The sequence below is a fragment of the Tiliqua scincoides genome, chromosome 8, assembly GCF_035046505.1.
Source record: "Tiliqua scincoides isolate rTilSci1 chromosome 8, rTilSci1.hap2, whole genome shotgun sequence".
Taxonomy (NCBI): domain Eukaryota; kingdom Metazoa; phylum Chordata; class Lepidosauria; order Squamata; family Scincidae; genus Tiliqua; species Tiliqua scincoides.
Window position 1 is genome coordinate 59,373,400 of NC_089828.1, and position 23,457 is coordinate 59,396,856.

Genomic DNA, 23,457 nt, shown 5'->3' on the forward strand with positions numbered 1-23,457 from the left:
ACCAAGGGACCAGACGCGAGGGGGCGTGGCTTAGAAGGCCCTGCGGGACTTGCCTGAGTGGCTCAGCGGGTAAGAGCGTAGGCGTGGAGTGCTGAGGCTCGGAGTTCGAGGCTGGGGGTGGGAATGACTGGCTCTGAACAGCAGATGAGTGCGGGCTGGCAGAAATGCGTCCGGTGCATCACCTGCTGCTGCTGACTCGCCTTTGTGGTTGGAAACCTGGGCTGCATGGCTGGAAACAGGCATTCCCTGCGTGCTTGACTGGTTGTATTTCTGCCTGTCCAACTGTTTTAAAGCTCAGAAGATACTCTTCCTAGGGCTCATTTGCCTCAACAGGCAGCTACTCACAGGGTGCAGTGCTGTGTTGGAAAAGGCAGCCTGCCTGCATTTCTGTTTGCTGCCCAGAAATGCAGTGATGGGAGCTGCTGAATTTCTGCCTGTTGTGCAGGTACTGTGGAAAGGAGCTCTTTGAGAAGAACAAGAAGGCAAATTGAAGCAAGATATTCCCCCCTCAAGTAAGTTGGTGGAGAAATGTTTGTGCTCCTGCTCACTTCCCCACTTCCTTTCTTAGAATCAGAGGAATGATGCACTCTTGCTCCAGAAAGGGGAGTACAGTACATGGCTCTTATTGCATTTTTTAAAAAGTAAACCATTGCTGCTGCCATCTGCGCTGCCACTGTCAAAGGTAGTGGTTCTCAAATTTTTTAGGACCTACTTTTTAGAATGACAGTCTGTCGGTAGCTGCAAGAAGTGATGTGATGGCTGGAAATGGGAGGAAAATTTTTGACACCCCCATATGACAAAATCAAATTAAAAGTTTACAACTTTAAAAATTAATTTAAAATAAAGAAAAACCTTCCTAATCCTTTCAAGCTGTTGCTGATCTCTTAAAAAAAAATCCCCAAACATCCCAAAGGCTCCAGTCCTATTCATCAAGTAATTCCCATCAACTATCTTTGTTAAAAGCATATACCATACATGGTAGCTGTTAAAAGTACAGATCTATAACAGTTCCCCAAATGCTGTCACATACCATGGTAGCATTGAGTTTATTTTTTTAAAAGTACACATTAAAATGAATGGGGCCCCATCTGAAATCGGGATCTAGCGGGTCCGATCCACAGTTTGAGAAACATTGGTCCAAGAGATAGGGTTACTGAGTTTCCACAGTTTTTTGTTTGTTTTTTTAAAAAGATTTTCTTGGATGATTTTGCAATTCGGTAATCCAAGAAGGTAGTGCTTGTCCTCTGATGCAGTTGCTTTGAATCTTTAGGGGAAGCTCACTTCCTGCATTGATTTGTTGTATCCTTGATCCACAGTTTGCCCCTGTGTTCTGCAAAGGATTCTGGGAGATGCTTGCAAGGAGAGCTGGTCAGGCCTTTGAGGCATCACTGTTGCCTCACATGAGCTGAGAAGGTGACCAGGTCCAGTGTATACCCGGCGCTCCCCTTAAGGCTGGGTCTTCCTGGATAATTTTGTCCGCCTTTCTCACTGAATTATTTGTGATCAGTTTCCAGGCCTCAGGGTTCCCTTGAAAACCAGTGCTTTGAAGAATTGATAAGGAAGGTGGGGTGGGGAGAGACAAAGCACTTGCTCACATACTTGCTCTTATCTCCCTTCCTTCTCCTCTCCTCCTCTGGCTGTTGGGCTGCCATTCTTGTCCTCTTACCTCACAGTAAACCTTGTTGAACACAGTGGGACCTACTTATATTCTTGGACTTTTTATACTTTTCCCAAATACACAGTGCACTCAAACAAGACAACAAAAGCACTCAATTGAATAAAATCAAAACACAAAAGTGACCAGAGAGTGAGGGCCCAATCCTATCCTATTTTCCAGTGCTGGTGTTGCTCTGCCAATGGGGCAGGCGCTGCATCATGTGGTGAGGAGGCAGTCACAGAGGCCGCCTCAAGGTATGGGAACATTTGTTCCCTTACCTTGGGGCTGCATTGAGGTTGCACCAAGTTGAATAAGATTGGGTCCTGAGAGGGCACAGCTCAAAACTTCCTCTTGTTTGTACTTAGACAGAGAAAACAGTTGTGGAATGAGAGACAAAGATCTTGTGGACTTGCTTTTGAGTAAGCATGCATATGTGCAGTAGCATAGCTAGAGGGGGTGCAAAGCACTAAATTTTGCAGGGAGCCTCAGTGTGGCATGCAAGGGGCCCCTCCCCCTCAGAGCCATTCCAAGCAATAGGAGCAAAATGGAGGCAATGAGGGGAATGCCTCAGTTTGCTCCCCCCCCCATGGCTCCAAAGGGGAGGGGGAGGGACTGCATGTACACTGCAGTGAGGCTTCCTGCAAAACCTAGTGCTTTGCACCCCTCCAGCTATACCACTGCATACGTATGTGCTGCACAACCCTGAATCTTTCTTGCATTACCCTAAAAAGCCTTCTGTGTGTTGCTGACTCCATGTGAATAACAAGCAATAAATTTCTCTGTGTTAATGATGTTTTTAAGAACATAAGAACAGCCCCACTGGATCAGGCCATAGGCCCATCTAGTCCAGCTTCCTGTATCTCGCAGTGGCCCACCAATGCCCCAGGGAGCACACCAGATAACAAGAGACCTCATTCTGGTGCCCTCCCCTGCATCTGGCATTCTGACACAGCCCATTTCTATAATCAGGAGATTGCAGAAACACATCTTGGCTTGTAACCCATAATGGATTTTTCCTCCAGAAACTTGTCCAATCCCCTTTTAAAGTCGTCCAGGCCAGACGCCATCACCACCATCCTGTGGCAAGGAGTTCCACAGACCAACCACACGTTGAGTAAAGAAATATTTTCTTTTGTCTGTCCTAACTCTCCCAACACTCAATTTTAGTGGATGTCCCCTGGTTCTGGTGTTATGTGAGAGTGTAAAGAGCATCTCTCTATCCACTCTGTCCGTCCCCTGCATAATTTTGTATGTCTCAATCATGTCCCCCGAGGCGCCTCCTTTCTAGGCTGAAGAGGCCCAAATGCCGTAGCCTTTCCTCATAAGGAAGGTGCCCCAGCCTAGTAATCATCTTAGTCGCTCTCTTTTTATGACACTTTTTATCTCTTTTTATGACACTGTTCTTCTAAGGAACTCAGGGCTACAAAGATAGTTCTCTGTCTACTTTTTTTCTGCAAGATAGTGAAACCAACAAAGAATCTTATGCATCTTAAAGCCTATTGGGGTCATTTTATTTATTTAAAAGATTTGTAGACTGCTTTTACAGGAGCTGAAAGCTGTGAATAATAAAAATAGCTTAAAGCATATAAACAGACAACAAAATAAGAACAATTAGCTACACAGAAGCAAATAAAGACATCTACTAACAGCAAAAATAAAACCATAAAAACGGCTCAGAGAAACAAAACCCATACACAGATTTTAAAAAGGGGGGGGGTCACCCTGGCTGCCAGCCTGCATCTCTGTGCTGTGCGACATGATTCCTGGCCAACCCTTGTGCTGTTGAGGCCCTCCTTGCAGCTCATCCCAGTCCCTCCCCACAGCAGCAAGTTTCCTTCCAACTGATGAATTCCCCATGCACTGCTGTTAGCTCTTGCAAAAGGAAGGGGTAGCCAGGCAAGCAGTTCGTAGCAGACTGACACTACTAGAGGGTCAGCATGGGGGGTGCAGATAGAGAGACACATGAGACTCGATGTTCAGCATCAGTGTTTTGAGGCATGGGATTCTGCCCCCCCCCATGTTTACCTGTGTTGGACACAATGTTGGGGTGCCTGGGTGGAAGTTCTACGTGGATTTCTCTCTGTCTGTGGCGTCCTCCTGAGGCAGAGTCCCTGCAAGGAGGATTCTGTGAAGATGGGTGTGAGCACTCAGCCTGCCATCCATGCCGTGAGGGCGACAAGCTCGTTCTGCAAAGTGTTGTTTCTCCAGAGTTCCCATTCCCGCAGGTCCTGTGGGCATGTGCTCTGAGTGTGTGCAGCATGAGGCCAGAGAGGTCTAGCACCTTGCCACGCACCCTGTCTTCTGGTCTCCATGGCAGGGGCTGTAGTACTGGGGTTGGTGTGTGGTGATTGGCCTCAAGTATAGTCCTTATCCTCTGCTCTGCAGTAGGGAAGTGCGGGGTGGGGTGGGGTGGCGGCAGTGGCAGGGTTTTGGGTGTTTTCCCCCCATTGTTTCCTGTGGCCTTTTAAACTCTGTGTTCCCAGTTCAGTATTGACATTGCACTTTGCTGATGTTTGGGTCATGTGCACAGGGTGTCCTGTATATTGACGGCTCCTCTTTCCACCCACCATCTTCCCGTTTCCACACTGTCTGGGGATTTGCACCGGCATTACTTGTGCCAGCATTGTGCAGGTCTCTGTAGCAGGACTGGGGCTGTGGGGTTTGTGTGGTCACTGTCCCAATGTCTGAGGGATCTGCCACATCCTCTGCTGCTCAAATTGGTGTTTCAGGAGTATAGCACTGGATCATAACAAATTTATTGTGGCAAAAAACTTTGTGCACTAGAATCCATCCACTCAGTGGACAGGTTTACATCTCATGAGTCCACAGAAATGAATGGCACTCTGGTGGGATGAGGGTCATATATTTACAAACGGCAAGTATGACGCAAGAAACTGCTATGTAGGGCGTACCTGAAAATGAATATTGTTCAAAATACCAGTCAAATTATTGTTATTTCTTTATAGTAATAAATACACCGATTCATTCAGTTCAGTCCCAACACAGAACCCCCTGCACCTTATCTTTGATTGACCTTTATAACTCACACAGTGCTTTACAAACTAATGTAAGAAGGACAGGTGCTATTAATAGTCATCTTGACAATAGTTAATGAGGGAGACGGATTATTCTGTTCATTGCACTGAGATTTTCACCACTGAGAGGATCTTCTGTTTTCTATCCAGTTTCCCCCTGCTCTTTTGAAATCCACAAGGAGGGCAACAGGGGAGGAGTCTCTGGAAAACACCCAGGCAGGAAGCAGTTACTGGTTCTCCCATCACCTGGTAAAGTGAATTCTTTGATCTCTGGGAGGGCAGCTGAGCTGACAGGCTGCCATTTACCAGCAAACAAAGAGAGGGGAGTGCTGCTGCCCAGATTGAGCCCTGGCTGTTATTCCCCCCCCCCACCCCGCATGGTGGTGTGACTGAATGTGGGCTTCGCAGGGCAATTTTTAGGATTCCATGCTTCCTTTTTTCTTACTTACTTCCTTGAGTCAAAGAAAAATTAGGAAGGTAATCAGATTTCTGCTACGGAATTGACGTGTCCAGGAAACCTAGCGGTAAGAAAGCAATTAGATCATGTCCTTCGTTCAAGCTGATTAATTCCTTATACTGTATCCCTGTTATCTTAATTAAAGCAGTTCAAGGTTAAACAAATAATATGATGAAACAAGTAAGGAAAGACCTAGCATTTAGCATGCAGTTTCTGCTCTCTAATTGATTGTGTTACTTCTGAACTGGAACCCAGCAATTCAGGAGACAGAGAAAGCCGGCCAGGATGGTGGATTTGGTTGCAAGATATATTCAGTTGATGCCAGAGCTCCAAACTGCACATTTTCTGTCTTTTTAAAATTTGCTTCATTCTACTCTTGACATGGGGTGTTTGCTGCTGAGGTGAGTCTGTTGCTGTGAGGTTTGGATTTGCTTAGCAGTAGTGTGATGTTGAAACTACCTCTGGAAGATCCGTTCCTGCCATTTTCCCCTGAGATGCTTGAAAGGGATTTTACAGCCAGCTCTGCAGGGACGTGCAATTAATGTGCTAGTACTTCTGACTCCTGGGCAGCAATTTTGGACTGAAGCATCTCCTTAGCAGCCAGCACCCTCCCTTGCTTAGCGCAAAGCAATGCGGGGGAAGCTCTACTTTTTAAGGACACAGCATAAGAGCAAAACCTGCAGGGAGCAGTCAGGCTGGATCAGATCAAAGGTCCGTCTAGAGCACCAGCTTTCTGTTTCCTACAGTGGCTGGAGGTTTTGTCACCAGGAGACCCACAAACAGGACACGGCAGAGCAAGCACTGGCTCTGTTGTTGATCCCCAGGATTGGATATTTCTAGGATATCTGCTGTGGGGGACAGGATGCTAGACTAGCTGGATCTTTTGTTCTGGTCTACCTGGGCTCATTAACCAGGAAGCAAAGAATTGAGCCTCCATTTTCTCAGGCAGTCTACCTTTGAATACAAGTTGGGGTAAACTATGGTGGAGGGCTGTTTCTTTCATGCCCAACTTCTTGTGGTCTTCCTGGAAGTGTCTGGCCGCTGTGAAAAATAGGATCCTGGAGAAGATGGACCCTCAGCTTAGTCTTGCATGGCTCTTCTAGTGTCCATGGAATGCAGCAAAGCCAACTTGATCTCTTTAATTCTGTGTGTTTGATGAACATTGTAATATCTTGAACCATGAAAAAAGGTGTGAGTTTTTTAAGAGGAGGGATTTGATGATGAAATGCTGCCATGAAGTCTGCTGATGCTCCTGTTAGAATAAAATAATATGAATTATTGTAGGGTGGTAAAGAATTTCCTCTGCAAAGAACTAGATAGGTATGGGTGTATTTTGTGGGGATTGGTGTATTCTGTGCTTAAGAGAACAAAACCTGCAGGGAGAGAAGCTGAGTTCCTCAGTCTTGTATAAGTTATGTATATTTGCATGCTTATTTGTTCTGATGGGGAGGGGCAAGGAACTCTGCACAATCTCTCCCGTCTTCTGAAACTGCTGGAAATCTTATTTAATCATTCCTCTGACTTTGGAGATCTTTCCAGATGTTGCCTCTCCCTCCCAAGACTTTTCTGAGTATATAAAAAGATGAAGATAGAAATGCCAAAAGCAAATAACAAAATGAGTTGTTGGAACCCTGAGGGCTAGAAACTTGCTTTTTAAAATATATAAGCATCATCAAGTAATAAAAGGTGTAATTGCATACAGCAAGGTACAACTCACCCCAAATGCACCCATACATATGGGGGGGGGAATCACCATGACACAAGAAGTTTCAAAAGAAACAGTCTTGAGTAAGTACAGAATGGAGACTGTAAACCTGGAACTATCATTGTTGACAGTGTGTTCTTCCAGAATGACTTGTGAAAAAAAAGCGAAGCATATGCCAACTGACCCGCTTTGGCATGGTCAGGATAGAAAGGACAAAATGAAATATTTATTTACTCAGTGTGTAAATAAGAGGTGTAAATAAGAGGTGCTTTTCAACCTCTTCATAAATGACCTGGAGACAGGGTTGAGCAGTGAAGTGGCTAAGTTTGCAGACGACACCAAACTTTTCCAAGTGGTGAAGACCAGAAGTGATTGTGAGGAGCTCCAGAAGGATCTCTCCAGACTGGCAGAATGGGCAGCAAAATGGCAGATGCGCTTCAATGTCAGTAAGTGTAAAGTCATGCACATTGGGGCAAAAAATCAAAACTTTAGATATAGGCTGATGGGTTCTGAGCTGTCTGTGACAGATCAGGAGAGAGATCACCACCATGGGGTGGTGGTGGATAGGTCGATGAAAGTGTCGACCCAATGTGCGGCGGCAGTGAAGAAGGCCAATTCTATGCTTGGGATCATTAGGAAGGGTATTGAGAACAAAACGGCTAGTATTATAATGCCGTTGTACAAATTGATGGTAAGGTCACACCTGGAGTATTGTGTCCAGTTCTGGTCGCCGCATCTCAAAAAAGACATAGTGGAAATGGAAAAGGTGCAAAAGAGAGCGACTAAGATGATTACGGGGCTGGGGCACCTTCCTTATGAGGAAAGGCTACTGTGTTTGGGCCTCTTCAGCCTAGAAAAGAGACGCCTGAGGAGGGACATGATTGAGACATACAAAATTATGCAGGGAATGGACAGAGTGGATAGGGAGATGCTCTTTACACTCTCACATAATACCAGAACCAGGGGACATCCACTAAAATTGAGTGTTGGGCGGGTTAGGACAGACAAAAGAAAATATTTCTTTACTCAGCATGTGGTCGGTCTGTGGAACTCCTTACCACAGGATGTGGTGCTGGCGTCTAGCCTAGACGCCTTTAAAAGGGGATTGGACGAGTTTCTGGAGGAAAAATCCATTATGGGGTACAAGCCATGATGTGTATGCGCAACCTTCTGATTTTAGAAATGGGTTAAGTCAGAATGCCAGATGTAGGGGAGGGCACCAGGATGAGGTCTCTTGTTATCTGGTGTGCTCCCTGGGGCATTTGGTGGGCCGCTGTGAGATACAGGAAGCTGGACTAGATGGGCCTATGGCCTGATCCAGTGGGGCTGTTCTTATGTTCTTATGTGTAATTAATCTGTGGAACTCCTTGCCATAGGATGTTGTGATGGCAGCTGACCTAGATGCCTCTAAAATGGGATTCGGCAGATTTATGAAGGAAAGTATCATAGGTTACAAGCCATGCTGGGTACATGCAAGTTCTCTGTTTTAGAGGTAGCCTATCTCTGAAAGCCAGGTGCAAGGCAGTGGCAAGAGGATGCAGGTATCCTATTGCTCCCTGAGGCATCTGATGGGCCACTGTGAAATGTAGGAAGCTGGACTAGATGGGCCCTTGGCCTGATCCAGCAGAACTCTTCTTATGTTCTTATGAAATGATACAGACTATGTAGAAAGAATCTAATTTTGCCTCCCTCCCAAAGACTGAATTTGTGTGTCCATTTTTCTCAACAGAGCCTGGTTCAAGGTACCAATACTAGACAGAAAAAGTGTTCTGGATGTGCAATTCCCCAGCAAAGCTGCCATATGCCAAGTCAGGCAATTGGTCCAACTAAGTCAGTATGGTCTGCCGGCTGGTGGGGGTGCTCCAGGCTAAGGGTCCTTCCCGGCAGAGATGGCAAGGACTGAAGCTGGGCACTCCTGTGTGCAAAGGGATGCTTTGCCACTGCCCCACAGCCCTTCCCCTAGATACCTCACCACTAGAGATTCCTGGGAAGCTGTTACAGCCAGGACTGTGCCCTGCAGCTCACCTGTGCTTCCAGGACACATCTACAGCCCCAACTGTTCATAGAGGTTGCAGTCCCAAACAGGCTTCCCTGGCAGTTAGTCCCACTGAATGTACCTGCAAGTAAACATGTGCAGGATTGTGCTGTGAATTATGCTGTTTTGTGTTCATGCGGTTGTTGTGCAGGTCAGAACATGTCCATGACCGGTCTGAAGAGGAAGCAGCCAAAAACATTCAAAGTGAAAGTTATAACGATGGATGCTGAAATGGAGTTTAACTGTGAGGTCAGTTTATTTGGGAATCAAAGGGTACAGGTGGTTCCTCCCCCTCCTCCTCTCTGGTTTCAGCCACTGAGGGGGAGAGATGAGAATTGGTGGGCTTGCATATTTCAATATTTCCTCACTCCAAAAGTCTTCTTGCACATAAAAAGCTAGCATATCTGAAGAAGACTGGGGTGAATTCTTCTTCCATATACAATCGAAGAAGCGTTCAGGTGTCTGGTCTCTCCCCTGCCATAGTCTTGTGCGTTACAGTCAAGAGGAACAAAACACCTCAGTTCTGCTGAATATAGTAATTTCCAAGCTGTTTGTTGGAAATTGCTGGTGTGCCATGAGAGGAACAGATAGTGTTTTGTGAGGGGAAGAAAAAGTTAGTAAAATGAGGCTGCAATCCTGTGCATGGATATAAATGTCAATGGGACTTACTTCTGAGTAAACATGCATAGAGGGGGCAGCACAAAAAAGTGAGTATCTGCTCAAAGATGAGGCTGTCATGTCTTGGCTGGGCCATTGCTGGGTCCTGGCCGCCATCAATGAGCCTGTGCACATGTGTGTATTGAGAATTCCTCGTTGGGGGCATCTAGTGAGGGAAGTTCCTTTCTAAAATCAGACCATACAATCCATGTTCTGTCTTGCTATCTGCAGGTGAAGTGGAAAGGAAAAGACCTGTTTGACCAGGTGTGTCGTGCGATCGGTCTGCGGGAAACATGGTTCTTTGGCTTGCAGTACTCAATCAAGGGGATGAGCACCTGGCTGAAGATGGAGAAAAAGGTCTGGATGCTCAAGCTTGCAGAGTTACTTGTTGCATGACAGTCTAAGAGCCCCAAGCACATTTGAAGGCTCATTGGTGAATAGACAAAGAGAGCCCTTGGAATGCCATGTCTGTGACTGTGAACAAAGAAAGGCCAAAAGCACAGCTGCTTTTGTGACCATTTGGTGTCATACCCCTTTAACTGAATGCAAATTGCTACTTCCTTCCACTTAAAATATCCCCACATCCACTAGTGCACCAATGATGCTTCCTTACCTGTCTCCCCTGGATACTGCCCCAAGACTAGACATGGATGCAGTTCTACAGCTATCTTTCTAGCCCACCTGGCCATCATGTCTTTTAATATTCTTCTGGCCAGCGAAACCAATGTGGTCATAAAGCTGCCTGATATATACATATTTACCCCACTTTATCTCCTCCCAGGCATTAGCACATAGATGGCACTGGACAAGGAAAAAAACCAGCATCAGTATCATTGACAAAGGCTTTCCTGTTAAATTGATAAGTACAGATTCAATTTCACAGGCAAGAGGAGATATTTGAGAAAGAAAGGATTTTACTGGTGAAACTGACCAAGTTTTCCTATCAAGGCTACCTACTGGGAGGAGAGGTTAGAAAGTAAAAAAGCCATCCCTCAAACCTGTAAATTTCTGTAGGAAAAATGGTGTCAGGGGGACCAAAAATAGTCTGGTGACACAATGCATCTTTTCACAGGTGACTACTCCTGCATGACTATTAGTCTGTTTTAAATATCGGATACAGAATGCATTTCAGTCTTTCTGACTTTCTCCCATGTACACCAATGCTGAGAGAGAGACTTAAGCTGTCCTTAAGTGGCGTGTGTGAAATCTGTCAACTCCCTAGTTTATGTTTCATCTTGGTGGCTTTACAAAAACCATTTTTCTCTCAGTCCTGACAAAAGCCCTATAAGGTAGGCCAGTGTTGTCCTCATCTTCATATTACAGATGGGGAAACTGAACTTGGGTGGCTTGCTGAAGGTCAACCAATCAGTTAGTGGAGGAGGCAACCCTTGAAGGTGACTTCCCAGCTCACTCCTTTAGGCACACTGGTTCTGAGCCATGAGCAGCGCAAGGATGCTCAACTGACCCCCTTTCTTTCAAACAGGTTCTGGATCAGGAAATTCCCAAAGAAAATCCTGTAAGTTTTTATTTTTTGGCAAAATTTTACCCTGAGAAAGTTGAGGAGGAGCTTCTGCAGGAGATTACCCAGCACCTCTTCTTCCTGCAGGTCAGAAGGTATTCCTTTTCTTTATAAAATGGGTTTTGAGATGTTGTGTTGACCTCTTGCGTATCATCCTTTGCCACGAAGGAGTTCCGACTATGAGGATGTATGTGGGCATCTCCTGTTGTGCAACCAGTTCCCCCCAAAACACCTTGGGTCTAGATGCTGCATCTTCTCCTCCAGCGATTCCCTTACTAGGTGCTGAGGCTCTCTAGTATGCTGTGAAAAATAGTTTTGAAAAAGAAGTAATGCCTCTTGTGAGCTGCTTTAGAGGCTGAGCAGCATCAACATGACAGGAATGAAGCCAGCAGAGAGGTCATCCTGTTTCATTTGCTAGACTCTGAAGAATGGAACTGGCTGGTTCTTGATGGCAGATTTTTACTTTCTGAAATAACCTTGACAATTAATTTTGTCAAGTTGGGAGGAGGAGGGGAGATCAAAGCCACCTCCTTTGCCTCGTGTTCTTTTCATCTGCCAAATTGCGCTCTGCTTTCTCCCCTCTCCGTTGCGCCTGTCTTGGCTTGTTTTGAGTTTGAGGTATGCAATTGGGGGAATTTTTTTCAGTTCCAAGGCAGGAAAGACAAAAGGGGAGTTGAAGCAACACATCTAAACTTGCAGCATTCGCTGGCATTCAGATTCAGAGGTCACACCTGCATTGTGCTGTGGACAAGACATGTGCAGGCATCTTGGGTGCTGAGAGGTTTCAGATTAATGGGCTCTATTAAAGCATTAACGTGAACATCAATCTGCATGTTGTTATGCTCAAGGAAGTTCCACTGATGGCAGTGGGATCTGCGGATGTGAGTTCCAGCCTTTGCTTACTGGAGCAGAACAGACTCTGTTAATGAAGGAGCTGAGCTGTGCACTAGGAGCAGTCACGTGGATCCACTTTGTACCACTTCAGACTGTGGGTGCAGATCCATGTTCTATGCTTCTGCATGTTGGGTGGCTCCACAATGAAACAGGCATGGCAGGAAGAAAGCTAGTTTATTGTTCTTTGGCTTGACAAATGAGGTATCCTAAGGGTGGCTAACAGACATGAGTGGCTGGAAAAGGGTTCTGAGGTTTAGAAGAATCATGACTTTGGGGAGAGATGCAATGCAGGTTTCTGGCATCAGGATTAATGTGGATGAAGAGGGATTTTTTCTTCTTCTGGTATTGCAGAATTTAAGGTCACCTTCCCTGTTTGTGGGCTTCCTAGATGGTTGGCTAGGATGGGAAACAGGATGCTGGGCTGAGGAGACCTTTGCATGGATGCCAGCAATGTTTTTCTTATGTTGTATGTGTTTATGGCAGCTAAAACGGAACCTTCTTGGACAGTGGCAGTCTACCTCAGGATGTTAAAGATGTGTAATTGGGAACAGCCAACAGCAATATGCCCAGTGCCTGTGGGTTTATTAGATGCTCCCAAATGGACACTGCTGGAATCCAGATCCTAATCTAAATGAATCCTGGGTGTGATCCTGCAAGGCAGTTCTGAGGTTCTAATTTTGAAGGGCCTAGAGTTTTAAGCTCACTTGCTTGGGAGTAAGTCCCACTGGACTACATGGGACTTCCTTCTGAGTAAACAAGCATGGGTTTGTGTGCTTTTGGCCATTCTGTGATTACACAGGCTGCTCAGAGTGTTTGTGGGTAACTGTTAATGTCCTTGGGTAGATATCCTGGTTCCCCTGTTGTCAAAGGTTCTTTTCTTTTGGCTTGCAACTTGGCTGACAGTGCCAAGGCGAAGTCTGGGCATGTGTTGTTTTGTCTTCAGGCTTTGGCCAAGTCTTGAAACCTGGCATTTTCCCCCCTCCCACCCTGTGCCTGCAGGTTAAGAAACAAATACTGGATGAAGAAATCTACTGTTCTCCCGAGATGACGGTTTTGCTGGCTTCTTATGCTGTTCAAGCCAAGGTGGGGCTTGACGATTGCAGGGGTGTTGCCTTTGTTGCTTGCTCTCAGAAAAGACCAAAAAGCCTCTCTACATAATGACAAGTGTTAATGAATGCAGAAAAACACTCCTGGAAGTGTTGCTGGGCTGAGCTGTGCAGGGCAAGGAAGCCGGATCTGGAGATTTTTGCATCTGGTGCTGCTTTTCTTCCTATTTGGGGTCTTTGCAAGTCTTTTCATGTGACATAGCTGTGCATGCACCCCTTGTGTGAGGATCCTGGAAGCAACATAAGTGATATGTCGCTTGTGGGCCTGTCCCAGAGGATTTTGGCCCCAACTCACGAGGTGGGACACATAGTGGACCTGATTTTTGCTGCCAGACAAATGGGTGGTGATTTGGATATGGGGGAGATAAAGATCTCTCCATTGTCACAGACACATCACTTCTTGGTAAGGCTTTGGCTGCTCATTCCTGCTTGCCCTCACAGAAGTGCTGTATTTTATGGGGCAATGCTGATCAGAGAAGTGGTGTGGTTGGGGGAAGGGTTTAAAGGCACCAGCACTGCATTTGAAATTAGGCCTCTGTAACTGTTTTAAAGTCAATAAGAACACAGATAGACAAAAGATCATTGGGAGATCTGATGACTACAGTCCTGTGTCTCGTCTCTTTCTCTGACAGTACGGTGACTATGACCCCAGCCTGCACAAGCCAGGCTTCTTGGTTCCAGAAGAGCTCCTGCCAAAGAGAGTAAGTCTTCTCTCCTGAGACTGGGGGCATCACCCTGGACTCAGCTCTCTGGCCACCCCTTCCACAGATTGGCAGGGAGCAGAGACGGACCCTTTTCTGTGACGGACTCTGATTGTGGAAGGCGTGGCTGGAAGAGGGCCTGCAGGTGTCCACGTGTGCTGCCTTGTCTTGCTGCACACTTTTTGACTGATGTTTTATTCAAGGCTGTTGGGGTTTCATTTGTTTTCTTGCTTGCCTGTGGATGTTTGTATGTTTTTTATTCTGTACACCACTCTGTGGAACATTTTGTTTTTAAAAAGGGTTTGTCAAGACATATATTAAGTTGAGTAAATAAGCAGCTCTGTCTCTTAAGTGACTTTTAGAATCCTCTGAGGTGACTTAGGAACTGTCCAGGTCTCTGGTCTGAATCGACCAGGCTGGAGGCCCTTGGCTGGAGGCAAGCATGGCTGGATCTGGCCAGTTATTATTATTATTTATTATTTTATCCATTTATACCCCGCCTTTTTGCCCAACAGGCACACAAGGCGGCTCACAACACTTTAAAAATACAACATTAAAAACAATTATTAAAAACAATTTACAATAATTAAAAAATCTAAAAACAAACAAACAAACCCTGTGGATTTTCATATAAAAAGAAAGAACGCCACCCAGCCTGTCAACAATTAAAAGCTTTTTGAAATAAAAAGGTCTTCAGTCCACGCCGAAACATTGGCAACGAGGGAGCAGTTCGCAGTTCTAAGGGGAGGGTATTCCACAGTTCAGGGGCCACCACCGAGAAGGCCCTGGAAGGGAGCCCATCTGGGCACCCTCTGCTGCTTAAGCTTTGTGGTTTGAAGGAGGGGAGTAGTTTCAGGGTGGGGGGGGACCCAGGTTCAGTTGTGGGCTCCTGCAAAGACTGTTTTGGGGGAAGAAAGACCTCTCCCCTTTCTTTTCAGGTCCTCCGCCAATACCAGATGACCCCGGACATGTGGGAAGAGCAGCTCACCGCTTGGTACTCGGAACACCAGGGCATAGCCAGGTATCGAAGCAGGTTTCGCTGGGATCTTGGAGCAGGAGGTAGTGGGGAGGGGGGAAACTCACACACAAAGTATCTTATATCTCCTTGATTGTTCCATAGACCCTAACAGGAACCACTAAGAACTGTTCCTTAGGTCTGGAGCTCCACCTTTTAGTGGTTTGACAAACAGCCAAGCGCTCAGGAGCTGCTTTATGACTTGATCATAAAAGGGTCATGAAAATGGAACAAAAACTTCTTTTCCCAATGGCACTATGAACTCCTAAGTTGACAGGCCTGGAATATACCTCAAAGTACCAATTCTGTCCTTGTCCTCTTAGGTATGAAGCCGAGATGACCTATCTTAAAATTGCACAAGACTTGGAGATGTATGGGGTCAATTATTTCCCTATTGCTGTAAGTACCATTGGCTTTAAAATGTGTTTATGCCTCTTGGTTACATTAAAAACCTGCCCTGTTACGTGAGAAGGACCACTACTATTCAACATTGAATTGCTTGATGGAAATGCAGTCAGGTGGCAGGTGAAGTTGTTGCCCAATATATTTATTTAAAATATTTTTATTCCTCTTTTCTCCACTACCGTGGCTGACATCAAATGTACATAAGAACAATTTAAAACACTCATACCACATTCTAAAACCAAATCAAGGAACAGCAGATGATATTAAAACAATGCATAAGCATAAAACCCAAAGAGAATATAGCAGAAGTGAACTGCAGCAACAGAGGCAGTGGTAAAAGCAATCAATCAATAAGAAAAGTATGAACATCTCTCCAGAGAACAATGAGAAAGCAGGAAACGCACCATAAGCAGTAAGAACCGCCACACAACAGTGGGAAGCAAAGGACATCGTAATGGAAATGCCACTTGAGAAAGGAAAGTGTCAAGCCAGCCAGAGCAATGGATTGAGAAATCTGTGGATCAGAAAAGGTTTGATGGAGTTTGCATACAGTTTGAAGGGGGGGAAAGTATTTACACAGCCTAGTAGTAGTAGTGAGGCTGCTTTCTTGCTACCTGACATTAGGATTCATCATCCTTGACTGCCTCTCCTCTGTCTAACCTGGTCTAAGAGAAATCTTCTGACCAAGAAGACAGAGTTGCTTCTGTGCTCTATTAGGATCTTGCACAGGTTCTAATTTTTCAGCTGGGTGGGGTGGGGGGGGTTGTAGTAGTAGTAAGTTTATTGTCATTGTGCTACAGCACAACGAAATTTATGCACCTTTGAGATACAAGCATAAATATATACTACAATTCCAACAATCACACTCTACACACTCACCCACACATTCTATACAACATGCATCATAATATAGAAACGGTGTAACAGACCATAATGCCCAGGAGCAGGGTAACAACTATATTGCCTTGTTCAACGTAATTATGGCTGTGGGAGAGAAACTGTTCAGGAGTCGTGTGGTGCTGCTCTAATAGTTCTGTATCGTCTACCCGAAGGCAACAGTTCAAAGGACTTATGAGCTGGATGGAAGGGGTCTCTCAGAATACTATGTGACTTCTGCAGACAGCGAGATGTATAGAGGTCCTCCAAAGCTGGTAGATGAAGGTTGATGATGTGCTGCGCGATCTTAATTCTCTGCAGAGCTTTTTTATCCCCTGCACAGCAATTTCCGTACCACACCAAGATATCATAGGTTAGGACACTCTCAATGGTGCAACAATAGGAAGACACAAGCAGCTGCTGTGACAAATTTAACCTCCAAACTTCCTCAGAAAATAGAACCGCTTTTGTGCCTTTTTTATCAACATGCTGGTGTTACTAGTCCATGAGAGGTCCTCTGTGATGTAAATACCTAGGAATTTGAAACTAGCAACCCTCTCCACCTCCTCACCATTTATATATAATGGTGTGTGTACATCCCTCTTTTTCCAGAAGTCAGTTATAAGTTCTTTAGTTTTTTTATGTTAAGTGAGAGATTATTTTCTTTGCACCACAATAACAACTCCTGTACCTCCTTCCTATAAGCAGACTCATCATTCCCGCTAACAAGCCCCACCACTGTAGTATCGACTGCAAATTTATACAAGGAAGTTTTATACAAGAAAGTAGTTATACAAGGAAGGCCAGTCCAGTTACGTATTTTAGTCGGCTCTTCAGAAGTTGCATTTGGTTGACCTTCAAGGATATACCAGATCATGCAGGGCTGGTCCCTCCATGAGGCCAACTGAGACAGTCGCCTCAGGCGACAGACTGGTGGGGGCATCAATTGGGAAAAGAAGGGGGTTGAGGTGAAAGAGGAAGTGTGGAGGAGAGTGGTGGGTGTCTAGCCTAGTGCTCTCTGCTCCTCCACACTTCCACTCCACCCCCCTTCCCCTTCCCACCTAGGCAGCAGGGGGACCAGAAGCTGTCACGTCACCAGGGAGGGGAGCAACATTGGATATCCCACCTTGGGCTGGCCCTGACATCCTGCCATCAGTTCTCACCCCCAAATTCCACCCCCAACTGTTTTGCAGCAAAAGAAGAACCACACCGACTTCCTGCTGGGGGTGGACGCCAAAGGGATCCATGTCTACAGCATCAACAACCGCTTCTCCCCAAACAAGTCTTTTGAGTGGAGCAGCATCAGGAATATCTCCTACAGTGAGAAGGAGGTAGGCGTGTGTGCCCAGGAGGTCTCGCAATGAGCTTGAAGATCTCCCTGGTCGGATGCTGGTCTCTTCAGTTTGGGATTGCTTGCTCTGGCCGGCAGTGGCTCTCCAGGTTTTCAGACAGAGGCTGTGTCTGAGCCCTGCCTGGAGGTATCTGGGACTGCAGTCAGTCCTTTGGCCTTCAGTCTCCTAGGAATGGTCTGTCTCTGAAGCTCTGCACAAGGCCTGGGAATCTCCTAGCCATTTCCTGATGCAGGAGCAGAGTGGGGGCTCTTTCCAGGACAACAAAGAGAGGAGCTGATGCTCAGGTTGAGGTCCTGTCTCATGGTTGTGGAAAATCTCACATGCAATTTTTTCCCTCTAAAAGTCAAAACCTTTTACTCTGCTCTGTACACAATAGAAAGAAATGTCCATTTAACTCATGACAACATTCATGAGACGGAGGTAGCCCAGGTGTTCAGTTTCCCACCTTGTCAGTGGAACTCAGGCAGCTGCACCTCCAGAGGATTTGACTGCATCAGGGACATGCGGTGGGTGGGGAGGCAGGTGAGGAAGAGCCTCCCCACAAGAGTCCTTCGAAAAGGGCTGCCACCACGTGAGGTGTGCAAGCACACACCACACTTGGGTTGTGAGTGCTTGCACACCTCACATGGTGGTGGCGTTTTTTGAAGGACTCCAGGGGGGAGGCTCTGCCTCACCTGCCTCCCCCCCCCACTGCACATCCCTGGACTGCATACCTGGAGGCAGGCAGTGGCAGCAGCTGGTGCTTTGGTGGGCCCTGATGGATTTGTCTGTGTCTGTGAGTGGTGAGGCTCTCTAACATCTCCCCCCTGCCCACCTCTCTCCCTTTCCAGCTGACAATTAAGCCCATTGACAAGAAGGCCGAAGTCTTCAAGTTCTTCTCCTCGCAACCCAAAGTCAACAAGCTGGTGAGGGCTGTTTCTGCGCTGCTGCTCTGGGGCTTTCTTCTCTTGTGCTGCGGGGAAGGCCAAAGGCAGGCGCCTGGACACAGCTCAGGGTTGAGATCACAAACTGGGATGGGGTGAGGCAGGACTGGTGGCTCTTCCGGGGGGGGGAGGGGGCTGCACGAACATACCTTGTGCACTTAGGAAAGGCACTGACCTCAGCCTCAGTTTCCCTGTCTGTGCCAGGGAGAGGGAAAGCATCACCTCCACCCTAACGCAAGAACAATTGTTGTGATGAAATCTGAATGCTCCCCTCCAGGTGCCCTAAGAGTAAGGAATGAAGCTGCAACACGCTGAGGCAGGACACCTTTATTTTCGTTTTGCTTTTTTATTGGGCTTAATTTAGAGCCCGCTAAGGAGGCTTACATGTGGCTAATGACCACATTCTGGGGTTTTTCCATCAGGGAGGAGGGTGTCCTGGACTGCGTTGCTTTTCCCCCTCACTCTGGAAGGCAAACAGGACATCTTTAGCCCTTCCAGCTAGAGGAGCCCACTCCCATCCGTTCCAGTCCCACTTAGTCCACAGTGGGGGCCCCCTCCCGTCCAGGAATGCCTCCCCCTCCTGACCCTGAAGGAACTAGTTGGGCAAGGAGGAGAACTCGCTCTGCACCTGTAATGGACCGTCCTGTTAGGCTGGTAGGAGCAGCAGCCAAATAGGGCCTGCACCTGGCCGACTGTGCTGGCAGGAAGCCAGAGGATGGGCTGCCAGAGCCTGCCTAGCCCAGTTCAGTCTCCAGCTCTGACCCCCCTCCTGCAGATCATGCAGCTGTTCATTGGGAACCATGATTTGTTCATGAGGAGGAGGCGTGTGGACCCCATCGAGATCCAGCAGATGAAGGCGCAAGCCAGGGAGGAGAAAGCTCGGAAGAAGGTGCCTTTTGGGGGTGGCAGGGGAACAAGCACCTGCTGCACAGCTATTGAAAATGCCTTCAGGCACAGCAGTGGCCAGCTTGCTTGCTTGGCAGGCAAGGAGCAGCGTGTGCAGGGGTGCTTAGAGGGAAGGCAGGCAGGGCCTTCTCCAGGAGGCTGTGAATCGCCCTTCCTGGAGAGAAGCTTTTGGTGCCAGCAAAGAGCTTTTTGCCGTGTGTCCTTGATCAGCACTTGTGGCTGTGCTCTGCTCCTTGTTCTGCTTTGTGAACCCACCCAAGAAACAGCCTTGCACTGAGCAAGACTGGGGTCCCTCTAGTTCAGCACAGCCTGCACTGACAGGCAGCGGCCCTCCCCAAGCCTGCCGGCAGTGCCTCTCATGGGCTGAAGCCAAGACCTTCTGCGTGCCAAGAAAGGGCTCGCCCCCTGACCTCTTCCCCACCCCTTTCTGGGCAGCAGAAACAACTCTGTGCCTTGCCAGTGGTGGCCCATGAGGTGAGCTGCCAGGGAGGGCTCTGCTGCGGGGGCAGGACAGAACGCTCTCCCCGACCCTTGCAGCTGGAGTACCAGCGGCTGGCCAGGGAGAAGCAGCTGCGCGAAGAGGCCGAGCGAGCCAAGCAGGAGCTGGAGAGGCGTCTCTTTGAGGTGGAGGACGAAGCCAGGCAGGCCAGCGAGGCGCTGGTGAGTGGGTTGGGGGGCTGCCAGTCACTGAGCAGCGGCCCCTCCCGTGTCCAGACTGGCCTCTTACACGCAATGTCTCTCCAGCGGCGTTCAGAGGCAGCAGCAGAGATGCTGGCCGAGAAGGCCCAGATCGCTGAGGAGGAGGCCAAGCTCCTGGCCCAGAACGCCGCCGAAGCAGAGCAAGAGTGTCACAGGCTGGAGCTGGCAGCGCTGAAGACCAAGGAGGAGAAGCGCCTGATGGAGCACAAGGTGCGGGAGGCAGAGCTCATTGCCCGGAAGCTGGCTCAGGAGTCGGACCGCAGGTGAGAGGCTGGCTGCGCGTCCCTGCCCCAGAGGCTGCGGTTTCTGCTTCTCAAGCACCGACACTGATGGGGGGGAGTATGTTTGTGTGTGTGCACTGCCCTTCTCAGTAGGGGGGCTGCTTGTTTAAACCAGCAAGTCCAAGGTTAGAAACGGCTGCAGCTTGATCCTCATGATTAATGGCTCGTGTAGTAGCCAGTTCCTGGGTTCTGCCTCTTGCTGTCACACTTCAGTGTGGCCAAGAAAAGGAATCTCAGATGATGCTACCAGGATCAACTCCAACTCCCACCAAGGGGAAAAAAACCCATCTGTTGTAGCTAGATGGTGCCCTCCCTCCCGTCACACGCTCCTCATTCTGACTGCTAGTCTGTGTTTTAAAAACACAATCTCCCCAAGTGGCGGAAGGGGTAATAGAAGAGATTATTTAGCGGTAGAAATAAATATTCGTCTCAGTGAAAGAAGAATTGGGAGTGATCGGAATGCGTGTGAGAGCCCCAGACCTCTCCTCAACCTGCCCTACTGGTGAATTGTTATCGGTGTGGAATTGAGGGTGTTCTTGGTGGTGGGTCTTGTTGGACAGGGCCAAGGAGGCAGAGTTGTTGAAGCAGGACCTGCAGGAGGCCAGAGCGGCTGAGGAAAAAACCAAGCAGAAGCTGCAGGACGTAAACCAGTTGAATCCTCTTCCTGTGAGTTTCCCTTTCCCGTTGGTTAAGCACGCACAGTGGTGGTGCCCCCTGGGAAGCAGCCATTCCCAGGCCCACCACAAGACTTTGCCCCAAGGCAGCCTAGGAAGCAGCCATTCCCAGGACCATCGCAGGACCTCCCACCCCAAGGTAGCTTGCCACATGGTGCCCCCCTTCACCCAGCAGCATGCCAGCCACTGGCTCCACCACCACTTCTCCTCCCTGGCTTTGAGAAAGAAGACGGGGTCAGAGGAGAGGAGGAAGTCTCCGAAGCTCAAGCCCTCCATCTTCCTCTCCTGCTGTGCTCCTTTTCCACACTGTTCCCATCTCCCTTTTCAGGAAGATCCAGGAAACAGCGGGGTGGGGGGCAAATCAACGGTGAGTGGTATAGGGCAGCCGCCGCCCCCCCATCACTCTGCTGCCTGAGGGCACTGCCTCAGGTGCCCCGTGCACAGGGCATCCCTTCCAATCTCCAGGGCAATCTGGTTCCCAAGCAGTCACCACCTCAGACCCGGTTTCAAGTCAGCCTCTGCCTGCCTGCAAGGTCTTGTAGCTCCCCAGTTCTCCAAACCTGGAGTCCATCCCTAAAAAGGAGGACAAGTCACCAAGCCTGAAGCACCCGAAGGCCAGCTCAGATCTCCAAGTCTGAATGGGGCTATCCAGCAGCAGATGGGGGGGGGGTTCCCAGGAAGAAGCGCTCCTTGCCTTAACTGTGTCTCTTTCTAAAAATATGCTCAGCCTGCTGTCAGGTGTTCTCTCTCCCCTCCTGCTGATGGCAGTGCTGACAAAGAATCTGCAAAGCTGGACTTCAGAGACACCGACTTGAAGAGACTCTCCCTGGAGATAGAACGAGAGAGGTAAGCCTTTCCCCACCATAACAGGAGTGGGATAATGCCTGGGGTTGATGTTCCTCCACCCTGGAATTCTTCATCAAACAGAACTGAATTCAGCCTCTCAGTCGTGGTGGGAGACGCAGTGTGCTCGTGACATCTCAGCTGGGCTGCTGCAATGTGCTCCAGGTGGGCTGCCCCTGAAAACTTTGGAAACAGCTACTGTGAATGTCCAGAATGTGGTGGCTGGACTACTGACCTGAGCAGACCATCCCCTCCTCCCACAACTTCACCGGCTTCTTGCCCAGTGCGGATGCTGATCTTTAAAGCACTGGTTTGGGAGGCACCAGTGTCCCCAGGATTCTGTCCCCAGATACCAGTTTCTGTGTGTGCAGCTCAGATGTGGAAAGGCACAATAGCTGTGGCCCTGGCCGTTTTTAATGTGCTCACTCTGTTCCTTGGTTTCTTTTGTGTGTGTCCCGCAGATTAGATTACCTGGATAAGAGCAGGAAGTTTGAAGATCGGCTGAAAGAGCTCAAGTCTGAGTTCCGTGCTCTGCAACTTGAAGAGAAACAGGCTGGGTTCCTGTCGCACTGGAGTGAAGTCCTGGGGGCCCTGGGCGGTTCCCGAGGAAGTACTTGCAAGGTCTGAATGCAGCCAATTAAGAGGTTTCTTCAGCCTTTTTAAGCTACAAGGGCAGTCTATGCTAGATCAGATCAAGGGCCACTCTAGTCTCCAACAACCAGCAGAATGCTGCTTCTTTGACACTTGCCAGGTGATAGGGTAGCCATCCCTTTATCCCCAGCATCTGTCCAGAGACTGCCATATCATCACAAAACTACATTCCCCAGGATTCTTTAAGGATGGCTGAAGCCCTGAAAATTGAACTGGCTTCGGCTGGTTCTCATCTAATTTCTGGCTGTCATGTTCCTTTTCAAGGCTCCGTGGTGGATGAAAGCCTTGGAGGCAGATCTGCTGGAGAGTTTGCAGTGCCCCTTTTTGGCATGTCCACCACATGCGGCTGACGGTTCCCTCTCCAGAAATTCAGAAAACTCTCCTCTTCAGAACAGTCCTGGAAATGGGGGGACAGGAGCCAGGAAGCACATTAAGGTAACTGGGCCCGACAGTCACCTGCACCCCCAGTTTCAAGCCCTTGTCTTGGGCCGTATTTGCAATATCTGGGTGGGAAGATTTGCCTAAGAACTGCTGTCGTGCCCAGAATAGTTGGTGCCCACAATGGGAAGGCAGCAGCCTTCTGAAGCTCTTTGCTGCCAGCGTCCAGAGTGCACTGACTCTTCTGGGCACGACCATCCACAGCTCTGTCCTCCACAAACTTGTGTAAGCCAATCAGAAGCCATTTAGTCACCATCCGCTGGGGAGAGTGCAATGGAAGACCTTTCTGCCTCTCCCCCACGGCTCTCGGATTGTGGGGTGGACGCCTGGGGGTGAGCACTTGCCTGCCCCACCAGTCAAGATCTGGGCAGGTGAGTGCTCTGGCTGTGGATCTGCAGGGATCTGCACTTGATTGGGTGGCATGACTTGCTGCCCCGTTCTCTGGGAATCCAGAAAGACCAACTGCTTGGTCTCTCACAATGTGGCCTGATGAGGGAGTTGGGAGACCTAGTCCTCCTTTCAGGCCAAAGCAGAATTACTCCCAGCATCTACAAACAACCACAGGACCTCAACCCTGTTGCCACTCCTCGCAGGGAAGGTGCTTCAACCTCTTGAAGTTTTCAAGCCA

At 48.3% G+C, this 23,457-nt stretch overlaps 1 protein-coding gene across 1 annotated transcript; it reads left to right on the top strand.

Annotated features, from left to right (window-relative positions):
* Positions 1–35: 35 nt before the first annotated feature.
* Positions 36–22,664, top strand: NF2 (NF2, moesin-ezrin-radixin like (MERLIN) tumor suppressor; the record flags this gene model as incomplete). Its single annotated transcript, XM_066636484.1, has 17 exons — positions 36–69; positions 9,041–9,138; positions 9,778–9,903; positions 11,030–11,152; positions 12,959–13,042; positions 13,698–13,766; positions 14,705–14,787; positions 15,105–15,180; positions 17,256–17,393; positions 18,245–18,319; positions 19,113–19,226; positions 19,781–19,903; positions 19,988–20,205; positions 20,784–20,889; positions 21,625–21,743; positions 22,202–22,361; positions 22,656–22,664. Coding segments are annotated over exons 2-17 (1,713 nt in total), but the record flags the coding sequence as incomplete, so codon positions are not given.
* Between the last annotated feature and the right edge of the window lie 793 nt (positions 22,665–23,457).